The 12,185-nt window shown below is 42.1% G+C and overlaps 1 protein-coding gene across 4 annotated transcripts in view; it reads right to left on the bottom strand.

Moving 5' to 3' along the window:
• The window catches only part of septin10 (septin 10), a 90,864-nt gene extending 79,910 nt beyond the window's left edge, over positions 1–10,954 (bottom strand). For 2 of the 4 annotated variants that reach the window (XM_072263166.1, XM_072263168.1), the window contains exon 1: positions 10,713–10,954. In XM_072263166.1, coding sequence (XP_072119267.1) covers positions 10,713–10,793 — 81 coding nt within the window. In that variant the 5' untranslated portion in view covers positions 10,794–10,954. The remainder of the gene's footprint in view (positions 1–10,712) is intronic. The other 2 variants (XM_072263170.1, XM_072263169.1) reach the window with 2 other exon arrangements.
• Positions 10,955–12,185: the final 1,231 nt, after the last annotated feature.

Genomic DNA, 12,185 nt, shown 5'->3' with positions numbered 1-12,185 from the left:
AATATTAATTTACTAGCATATCATTCAGTTGATTTTACTGACTAGAGTTGTAATATCCCTTCGTTGCCAGGGACTTTCCTTTGGTTAATAAATTCTTGCTTTCATCAGTTTTTGATATTTTACCGTGATATCTCTATGAAGCATACAGATTGCAAGAAATATTAACTTTAGAATTCTTGATGATCTGTTTGTTTCTTAATTAGTTTACCAGGATCTTGAAGAGGTTTTCAATTTGCTCACTAGTTTATAAATCACTCATTGCCACACTCAATTGCGTTATCATTTTGGGTTGAATTGTATTCAGAGCTAATAACAACAAGAATTAGTTTTCTAGTTAAAAAAAATCTTGGCACGAAAAGTTTTGGAATTTTTGTCAATGTGATTAGATAAAAAATATTTCCATATGACATTACCATGACAAATTCCAAATAAACAGATTAAGGGAGTGGAAACAAAACCTGCTTGGTAAGAATAACTGAATTAAGCAATAAGTGACCTTGAGGTTTTAAAGCATTGGCAAATTCAAAAATCATAGTAATTTAAAGTTTGGCAAAACAACAATTTCACATCAACCAATAAATGATAACAGCTGTTACTTATTTGGGCCACTCAAAGTCATTAAATTTCAATGTAACATTTAGACCATTGAAATTAAATCACTTTGTTCTCAGAATGTCAGTGTGGGAAGTGTTTAGTCCTGAAGTTTGCAGAAACTGCAGGCCTTAAGTGAAGTGACTCTTGAGAATTTCAGCCTACACATTTGCCAATGATCACATCAGGATTAGCACATGTGTTGCTCATTATCGTTAGAATGTGGTTATCCCATGATTTTTAATTTGTTGCAAAGACATTTAGGATGTGGAATTTACAAACATCTGAAGATCTTACTTGACTCCAGGTGGCACAAAAACAGTTGATGTCAAATCCCACAGGATACTGCATTATGCTGTTAGGGTCTGGTGTTTGCAGCAACCTCACTTTGAAACTAAGTCTTGAAAATGCTCAGTTATTAATTGGATGCTGCAAAGTTAATTTTAGGGAGGAGTGGGCATTTCCACTCATTCTTAATATTAGGAATGAAGTACGGGAAACTGTTTGAAGTGATTAAATGTCTGATTATGGAAAAGGGGTGTAAATTTACAAACAGTTAAGGAAATATGCCATTTGTTTATGGCCTTGATATTCAGTTAACCAAATGCATTATTGAGAGTTCTGGAACTTATTGCATGAAAGGGTGGAGCATACATATTTTAAAATGTGCTTTTGAAGTAACCTGCAAGTCTGAACTATGAGCTGGGAAAGGGAAGCATCTAAATACCTCATGAGTAGCTGATGTGGATATAATGGCTTCCTGCACTGTAAATTTCTAAGATTCTATAATGGCCAATGCTGCATAATTAGATTTTTTTTATTTTCGAGCACCATACACATGGAAAACCTTGAATCAATTTGGCATCATAATGCATCAAGTATGTTTTAATTGTAAATGTATAACATAGAAATCTACAACATATTACAGGCCCTTTGGCCCACAGTGCTGACCATGTAATCTACTCTAGAAACTGCCTAGAATTTCCCTACTGCATAGCCCTCTGATTTTTCTGAGCTCCATGTACCTATCTAAGAGTCTCTTAAAAGACCCCATTGTATCCACCACTACTACCATCGCCAACAGTGCATTCCACACACCCACCACTGTGAAAAACATACCTCTGATATCCCACAGAATATTCTTAACTACTAACTGATGCCAAATATGGATTGGAAAGACAGGTTTCCCCCGCCATTCGAAGGTAGAGCACTCCTATGAAACGATTTGTAAGCTGGAATGGCGTAAAGTGAAGAAGCAATTACCATTTATTTATATGGGAAAATTTTGTGAGTGTTCACAGCCCCAAAAATAACCTACCAAATCATGCCAAATAACACATAAAACCTAAAATAACAGTAACATATAGTAAAAGCAGGAATGATATGATAAATACACAGCCTATATAAAGTAGAAATACTTTTCCACAATCATTGCCGGCACTGTTCTCCGTAGTGAAAATCTCACGCAAGCACTCTCGGCAAAAATACTCTCTCCAGTAACCTTTAAGCTATGAAGCTGTCAAATCATACCAAATAACATATAAAAATACACAGCCTGTATAAAGTAGAAGTAATGTATGTACAGTGTAGTATCACTTACCGGAATCGGGAAGACAGCTTGCCGAGCACACAGATGATGGTGTGTTAGACTGAGTCGTTGGGAGTTTGGGTAGTGCAGTGGCCCCCACCCTCTGGGCCGCTGACCGCTACCGATCTGCGAAGCATGCAGGGGTGCAGGGGTACAGTGGTAGCCAGAAGGCACACAGCACATCCTTAAGAAAAAAGCCGAAATAAATATGCTAATTAATTAGGTGCCGCCCAGCATGTAAATATCGGCCCAGATCAGAGGTGACGCAATTGGCAATCGCCTCTGATCTGGGCTGACATTTACGTACTGAGCGGCACCTAATTAATTAGCTTCCTTATTTCGGCTTTTTTCTTAAAAGATGTGCTGGGTACGCCCCGGCTACTGCTGCAATGTATTGGTCCGTGGCCCGGGGGTTGGGGTGGTGGGACACTGGGGTGTCATCTCATCATCATCTGTTTCCATCAGGACAGGCAGGTCATCTTCTTCCATCCACACACATCAAAGTTGCTGGTGAACGCAGCAGGCCAGGCAGTATCTCTAGGAAGAGGTATAGTTGACGTTTCGGGCCGAGACCCTTCGTCAGGACTTGCGTTAATGCCCCACCTCCCCCTCGTGCCCCATCCGTTATTTATATATACACACACATTATTTCTCTCTCTCCTTGTTCTCCCACTGTCCCTCTCATTATACCCCTTGCCCATCCTCTGGGTTTCCCCCCCTCCCCCTTTTCTTTCTCCCTAGGCCTCCTGTCCCATGATCCTCTCATATACCTTTTGCCAATCAACTGTCCAGCTCTTGGCTCCATCCCTCCCCCTCCTGTCTTCTCCTATCATTTTGGATCTCCCCTCCCACTTTCAAATCTCTTACTAGCTCTTCTTTCAGTTAGTCCTGACGAAGATTCTCAGCCCGAAACGTCGACTGTACCTCTTCTTAGAGATGCTGCCTGGCCTGCCGTGTTCACCAGCAACTTTGATGTGTGTGGCTTGAATTTCCAGCATCTGCAGATTTCCTCATGTCTGCCTGCCTTGATGTCGAAGGTCGAGGTTCGTCGTCTGCTGTGGAAGGCTTGCTTGACTGCTTAGCCTCGAGCATTTTTAGATCATACATTTCTTTGTAAGCACTCAAACCATCTTGCAAATTTGCCCTAAACCAACATACCCTTTCAAAATTAAAGTCGTACTTTATCATTGCAGCAAAAATCTCACACAGTTGCTCATGTTCAGTTCCTGGATGACTTCACTTTTGCTACTGAATTCGGTTTCGTTGTTATCCTTTCCTCTTCCAATTGCATCAGCTCTTCATCTATCAGTTCTTGGTCATGGGATGCCAAAACCTCTTCAACATCATCTTCGTCAGCTTCCACAAGCCAAACTCACTTTGTCCTTACTTCGTTCACCACGATCAAAACGATTAATTATGTCTAGTTTTACGCTAAGTGTAACACCCTTACGAGCTCTTTTAGGCTTTTCCGATACCATAGAACTCATCTCGCTAACGGCTGCTCACAGGCACGTGTTTAAGCAATGCCGGCGAGAATGCAGTTCCGAATCCGGGGAGAGCAGCTGCTCAGGGCACACGCTGCTTCTTTTCGTGCGCTGCCTTTCTTCGATACAGTGAAAACACCTTCTGTTAGCGAAAACAGGTAACTAATGTAGGTCTTTCGTAACAGAGGTTTCGTAAAGCGAACGTTCGAAAAGCGGGGACACCTGTAATTCAACATGTATGGTGCCTGCTATATCCAGTGTTGTTGAAGGACCTTTACAAAATGGTGAAGTAGCAAAATGAGTTTTCTATTAGTTGAATAACCCTTTTAACGTTGTTTGGAATTTCCTTTTATTTCCTAGGCCTGTTTTGACAGCAGAACATATGTCCCAGCATATGTACAGATTTGTGAACAGCAGCATCACTGAAAGTGATAATTTAGCAATGTTTTGGTGGCTGCATTACATTAATGAAATATTGTTATTTAGCTCTATGTCCCAGGAAAATGTTGTGTTGTATCAAAATATTAATTGTCATATTAAAAAAGGTATGCAACCTACACTCATTATAGAAACCTGAACATCACTCACCTTACTTAATCTAAATAAACCAACAGAAGGTCTGCTGTTCCTGAATCTTTGGATGTGTGCCTTCAGGTTTCTGTACCTCCTTCCTGATTGTAGCAATGAGAAGAGGGCATGTCCTGGGTGATGGGGTCCTTAATGATGGGCGCTACCTTTCTGAGGCACCGCTCCTTGAAAATATCCTGGGTACTACGGAGGCTAGTGCCTTTGATGGAGCTGACTAATTTTACAACTCTGCAGCTTACTTCAACCCTGTGCAGTAGCCCTCTCCCCATACCTGATGGTGGTGCAGTCTCTTGGAATCCTCTCCACTGTACACCTGCAGAAATCTGAGAGTATTTTTGGTGACATGCAAAATCTCCTCAAACTCCTAATGAAATGTAGCGCTGCCTTGCCTTCTTTATAGCTGCATTGATATGTTGGGTCCAAAGGGTTCAGAGGTTCATTTTATTGTCAAAGTATGCATGTACAATACAACTCTGATATTTGTTTCTCCAGATAGCCATGAAATACTGAAAAACCATGGGCATCATTGAAAAACATCAACCCCACCCCCTCCCACACATAAAGGAAAACAAAACAAAACTCAAACCCCAAACCCCCCACCCATTCCCTCACAGTGATTGCCCACACGGAAAACGGTAGCTGAAACATCAAGACCCACACCCATAACACAGGAATTTGAAATTGCTCACTCTCCTCACTTCTGATCCCCCTGTGAGGAATGGTTTGTGTTCCCTTGTCTTACCCTTTCTGAAGTCCACAACCAGTTGCTTGGTCTTACTGACACTGAGTGTAAGGTTGTTGCTGCGACACCACTCAACGAGCTGGTATATCTCACTCCTGTACATCCTCTTGTCACCATCTGAGATTCTGCTAACAATGGTTGTGTCATCAGCAAATTTATAGGTGCCATTTGAACTGTGCCTATCCACATGGTCAACGGTGTAGAGAGAGTAGAGCAGGTCAACGGTGTAGAGAGAGTAGAGCAGTGGGCTAGGCACACATCCATGAGGTGAGCCAGTGTTGATTGTCAGTGAGGAGGAGATGTTATTTCCAATCCACACAGATTGTGGTCTTCCAGTTAGAAGTGGAGGATCCAGTTGCAAAGGGAGGTGAAGAGTCCCAGGGTCTGGAGTTTTTTTGATCAGAATGGTAGGAATGATAGTGTTAACCACTGAGCTGTAGTCAATAACAACATCCTGACATGGTTATTTGTTTTGTCTAGGTGATCTAAGGCCGTGTGGAGAACCAGTGAGATCATATCTGCCAAAGACCTATTGTGGCAATAGGCAAATTCAGTGAAACCAGGTCCTTGCTGTAGTAGAAACTGATTCTAGCCATAACCAACCTCTCAAACCACTTACTCACTGTAAATGTGAGTACTGAATGATAGTCACTTGGACAGCTCTCCCTGCTCTTCTTGGGCACTGGTATAATTGGTGCACTTTTGAAGCAGGTGGGAACTTCTGACTGTAGCAGTGAGAGACTGAAAATATCTTTGAACACTCCTGGCAGTTGGTTGGCCCAGATTTTCAGAACCTTACCAGGTACTCCATCGGGCCTGTTGGCTTGCAAGGTTCACCCTCTCGAAAGACAGCCTGACTTCAGCCTGTGAGACAGACATCACAGGGTCACTGAATGCTGCAGGGATCCTTGTAGATGTAGTTTCATTCTCCCTTTCAAAGCAAAGCGCATCTGGGAGTGAAGCATCACAGCCATTCAAAATGTTGGGTTCTGCTTTGTAGGAAGTAATGGCCTGCAAACACTGCCAGAATTGACATGCATCCGATTCCACCTCCAACCCCACCCAGAGTTGTTCCTTTGTTCTTGAGATAGTCCTCCACAAGTTACACCTGGGTCACCAGACTTGAATGCCACACATTTAGCCCTTAGCAGGCTACGAATCCCCTGGTTCATCCACTGCTTTTGATTCCGGTATGTACAGCAAATTCTCATAGTCACACACACATCCATACTGGTTTAATGAAGTCAGTGACAGCTGTGGCATATTCATTAGACTTAAAGATGAACCCCTGAATACAGTCCAGTCCCCAATTCAAAGTAGTCCTGCAAGTCCTGTACCACCTTGCTGTGGTCTTCAGTCTTAACCTATACTCAGGGAGTAGAAGTACAGACAGGTGTTCGGACTTTCCAAAGTGTGGGCATGGGATAGCATAGTAAGCACTCTTGATGCTGGTGTAACAGTGGTCCAGTGTGTTGATTCCTCTGATCCAATAAGTGATCTGTTGGAAATAATTATTGAGAGATTTTTTTTTCCAAGTTGGCCTGGTTAAACTCCCCCCAAAATGATGGGAAAGGCATCAGGATGTGCTGTTTCATGCAGTTCATCTAGAGCCTACTTGGGCATTGGCTTGTAGTTGGATGGACACCACTACCAAAATAATTGCTGAAATTTCCCATAGCAGGTAAAATGGATGACACTTGATCACGAGGTATTCCAGGTCTGTTGAACAGCATCGCTATATTTGTACACCACGAGGAGTTGATCATGAAGCACAGTCCTACTACCCTATTTTTGAAAGACTCAACAGTCCTATCTTGGCAGTGTATTATGAACCTATAAATCTGAATCGCTGCATCTGGAACAGAACAGGTTAATCAGGATTCTGTGAAACAAAAGACACAAGTGGTCCTTTCTGCTTTCTGCAGGGATCACTCCCTATGTAACTCCATTGTCCAATTTTCCCTTCCCCACTGATCTCCCTCCTGGCACTTACCCTTGCAAGCAGAACAAATACCACACCTGCTCCTATACCTCCTCCCTCACTACTATTCAGGACCCCAAACAGTCCGTCCAGGTGAGGTGACACTTCACTTGTGTCTTTTGGGGTCATCTACTGCATCAGGTGCACCCAGTGTGGTCTCCTGTATATCGGTGAGACCTGACATAGATTGGAAGACTGCTTCACCGAGCACCTACTCTCCACCAGAAAAAGCGGGATCTCCCAGTAGGAGCCCAGTTTAATTCCAATCCCATTCTGACATATCAATCCATGACCTCCTCTACTGTTGTGATGAGGCACAATCAGGTTGGAGGAGCAACACCTTGTATTCCATCAGCGTAGCCTCCAACCTGATGGCATGAACATTGATTTCTTGAACATCCAGTAATGCCCCCCTTACCATTCCCCAATCGCTTTTCCCTATCACCTTATGTCCTTACCTGCCCATCACTTCCCTCTGGTGCTCCTCCCCCTTTTCTTGCTTCTGTGGCCTTCTATTCTCTCCCATTAGATTCTTCCTTCTCCAGCTTTGCATCTCTTTCACCAATCAATTTTCCAGCTCTTTACTTCATCCCTCCTCTCCACCCTCCACTGTTTCACCTATTACCTATGATCTTTCTCCCTCCCACCCCCCCCCCAACCACCTTACCCTGACTTCTCATCTTTTTTCTCTAGTCCTGATGAAGGGCCTCCGCCTGAAATATCAACTGTTTACTCTTCTCCATAGATGCTGCCTGCTCTGCTGCGTTCCTCCAGCATTTTATGTGTGTTGCTTGGATTTCCAGCATTTGCAGATGCTCTCCTGTTTGTGACTGAACACAAGTGGTCCTAATGTCCCTCTGATACAGCAATCTAGCTCTGAGATCTTCAATTTTATTTATCAGAGACAGTACATTTGCCAGCAAAGATGGTTGGTATTCACATGGCTGACATGGCACGTTATAGTTCTGCAGCTGTATGTAACGTAAAGGTTCATGGTATCAATGAACTATTTATTTGAGACTAAAACGTACACTTTAGATCATGTTTACCATTTGTCAAAATGGCCAGTGATGGCTGTATCCCAAAATGGTGAAATGTTAAGTGGAATAGCTGTGAATTAGAGATAAATATGTTGTTTGAGAAGAAGAAAAACACTGACATTCTGAATCATTTCATTGTTTTGTTCTGAGTTCCAGAAGCTATTTTCTTTGGCTGTAAGCTTTTCTCTTCGAGCCAAATCACAACTATATATTTTAAATTACAGAAGTAAACCAGCCTTAACTTGTAGAGCAACTGTATATACGAATTTCTGCAAAGCATTGTAACTTTAGACATTAACACATTTTGAGTACCGCAGGAAAGCTGGGGAAAAAATACTTAGAAATATTGAAATCTAACAAAAAATATTTTCTGAAATTGGAGTCTGGTGCATAGTAACCCAGACCAAGTGTTCACCAGGGTTAGGAATATGAACTGGTTTTGTGACTGCACAAAGTACCAGGAATGTGAGGAAATATGTAGTCTAGACCAGCAATAGGGCTGGGTATGGAACTGAGATCGGATTCTGAAGACCAACACATAGCTGAGACAGTGGATGAGGAGGGTGAAAATTCAGGAGGGGTGTAGAGGGTAGGATTTCTTGGGTTGAGCCCACAGGCTTATGGAGTGAGTGTCCATCCCCGTCCCTGTCTGTCCAGTAATTGAACATCAGTTCCCGTTCGGCAGAGCCTCATCTCCTTTCACAAATGAAGTTCTTGCTCTACAGATGCAGTCTGTGTGGTAGCTGGTGTTCAAAGCCCAAATCATTTTAAAGCAAGCCAAACACAGGTGATTTACACTTCACCCTACAAAGTTCTCCATGAATTTTCCCTGATTGTATAGTACTACTCTCTCTCTATGGAGGCGCTCAGCATGACCCTGAAAAACAAGGAGTACTTCTCATTTTCTGGAGCCACTTCTCAGCAAAGACAGATGTGATTGATGAAATCTGCCATCACATTCAACATGCTGTCAGAAGCTATGGTCTTATAATGACACAGGAGGCCATTTGGTCCATTATATCTATGCTAGCTCCTAGGCAAGTAATTTATTTACTCTCCTTATTTCCTTGTAACTCTGTAATTTATTCTCCCTCAGATGTCTACCAATTCTTCTTTAACATCTTTTTGGCATTACATTACACTAAATTGTAACTTACAGTGGGCAATTAATCTACAACATGATTTAAGTATATGGGAGGAAAACAGACCAACAAGAGGAACCCTACTCACTGAAAATCAAATAAAACTGCACAGACAGAACCCAAAATCAGGTTTGAACCTTGGTCCCTGAAACATAGATGCAACAGTGCAAACCATTTCATGATTTTGCTTCCTAGTTGATTGAAACAGGTATTCAAAGATTAAGAAGTCAGACTGGGCAGAAACTCAAGGTCCACCAAGCAACTATGATCCTTGTTCTCCTATGTGTTTCTGAAATCTGGACTATGTCGAGCAGGCATTGAAAAATATTACTAATGCTGTCTGCACGATTTTCCAATCATATGAAGAATACGTAGGCCATTGTCAGTGTTTTCTCCCAAAATTCCTAACGCAACTGTATTGACGTCTATTGTAGGAAGCAAATACAGTACGTAATAGGCAGAAAGGAAAAGATTTAAGGATGCTTTCAAAGTACAATGTTTCCACTGACTCTCAGGAATGTCTTACTCATGATTGCTTGAAGTGGAGAAGGAGCACTTGGGATAGTTTGGAGAACCTCGAGTTCGTGCATTTGGAGGACAGAGCAGGTCAGCAAAAAGGCAGATGAAATGTGCTACCTCATAGACTACTCATCAGCCCACTATGAGGTAGCACATTTCATCTGCCTTTTTGCTGACCTGTTATGTGCTCCCAATTTTTGTCTCAACAGTGACCCTTCCTGTCCTCACTTTGATCTCATCTGTCACCTCAGAACTCAGAATCAGAGTAGAAGCAAGTCATCCTCAATACCAGAGGACTACTTAAGAAGAAGATGCCTACGTTTAAACAAATTAACTTCAAATTATAAAATGGTGGAGCTAAAGGTTTATTATCATCATCTTGTTGAAATGGAAGGAGACCATTCAGCCCATTACTTCTAATCTGAATCCCAGAAGATCAATCTCATTGGTCCCATTTCTTATTTCCCTTTTCCTCTGCAACTTATTCTCTCTCACACATGCTCATGAATTCCCTGTGCCAATTAGTCTATCAGCAGGTCCGCAGAACATGGGAGGAAACTGAAGCTATTGGAGACATTGCATGAAGTCATAGAGGGAATGTGCAAACTCTGCATAAACACAGCTGTAGCAGCAAAAACTTATCCAAAATCAAGACAATTACACTAGCCTGTGACTGCCATGGGGTTATAACCCTTGCACGGTGTACCCTCAGCTCCCATGAAACGATTGTTCCAAAGAGTCAAATTCCTTATCAGCAATTAGAAAACATACAATGAAGCATTATTGAGTGATATTAAGTGTGACCTCCACCGGTCCCAAGGTACAAACTGCCATGAAATAAGCAGGAATAGGGAACTTATTCCCTTCACTTTTACCACGCCCTTGCTAATGTGACTAGTTACCATAGTTACCATAATACACATAATAAACGCACAGCATGAAATGCATAGCTCCTACATTCCAGGGCCCTAATTATTATACTGTAATAATTACAATTGCATGCTACTAAAATAGAGACATGAAATCTCAACACTTACACAAATGTTCTCTTTTGGTAAGCAGTCGATCCTGGATTGTGCTCCTCTCCTGCCAAGCCAAGTTATTTCTCTTGACTGCATTCAGGAAAAATGTGTCTTGAATCACTGCTGCCAAAGCTCATCCATGTGCAGAACTGAAGTCCCATTAACTGTTAGCTCTGGCTAAGCGTAGCCTCTTCTACCATCACAGTCTCCTGTCAATTCTCTATTTCTAGCATTGTTCTGATTGCATCGGGTCCATCAACAACAATACGCTTGCAATGGCTCCAGTGCCTTAGGGACCAATTCACCCATATAAGCAGCTCAATTTCCGGCAAACAAATATGCTTCAGCTGAGACCATTCCTGAAGATCTCTCTGATGAGTAATGTTTCCTTTGTAGACAGACGTACAGTCCTGTGTATAGGCGTTAGGCAGTTCACAATATTTTTCACTATCCTAGCCAGCCACGTAGCTACTCACAACATTCTCTTGACCCATGGTGCGTAAGAGAATGCATGTTCTTGTTCCTGTCAGGTTGAGCTTATTGATGAGGCTCTGTGCAGAACACTGCTGTACTTTTTCTGATCTAGGAAAGCAGAAGTAACCACTGTCTTGTTACTCTTCTTAGACTTCACCTGAACTGGAATTATAGGAAGTTGACGATCATGATCTCCAGCACCTGTGTGACCATTGGATACCAGGGCAGTACTTGCTGTCGTGTTTGCTTCATTCATGGCTTATTTTGAATCTGCACCTTTTTCATCAGCTCTGGACTCAGTTTCAGCTTCATTTGCCACAGTAGTCACAGTGGTGGCAAAGCTGCTGGCCAAGCGTATTTGAGAACAAATTTGTGCTCCAGTTTTGTTCACACCTGTACTTGCTGCCAATGAGGTAGCTTTGTATACTTTCCCCAACACTGGGTGTGTAACAACCTTCACTTGTCTTTCAATAAAATCAACAATGTTAGTGAAAGTAACCTCACTGTTGTGTATTTCTTGCAGTTGGCACACTGCTGATCTCCATTTCTTCTAAATTCATTGGGCCATTTATTTATTACAATCTTGATATTAGCAGGAATATTTGACTTATGCATGGCCTGCATGTCTTCCATGGCATTGCAACAACTTCTAAGAAAAAAGACTGTAGTCTTGAAGTACTTGCATGCCTTCTGATTTGATATGTGGCCAAGAATGATCCTTTTCCATGTAGGCCGCATCAGTTTTACGCTGGTCACCAAAATGCTCCTGTAGTAAATCCTGGGCCTTTTTCTGTCCTGGTGGCCTTCAGCTTGGCATTCAGACCTTTATCAACTGAAACACGATCATCATCATACTGTAAATAAATTTTCTCAGAAGCACTTTGTGCCATTAGATATAGCATAGGTTCAGAGTACCTTCTTGATGCAGACTGAGAATAAATTACTCCTTAGGGTTCAAACTCGTAGCTCATAGATGTTTGATCCTCAAATGTATCCGCCTTGACATCAAGTATG

This window comes from Mobula birostris, chromosome 7, assembly GCF_030028105.1.
Source record: "Mobula birostris isolate sMobBir1 chromosome 7, sMobBir1.hap1, whole genome shotgun sequence".
NCBI classification, from domain to species: Eukaryota; Metazoa; Chordata; class Chondrichthyes; order Myliobatiformes; family Myliobatidae; genus Mobula; species Mobula birostris.
The sequence above is the reverse complement of the archived record's forward strand: the minus strand, read 5'-3'. Positions and strand labels throughout refer to the sequence as shown.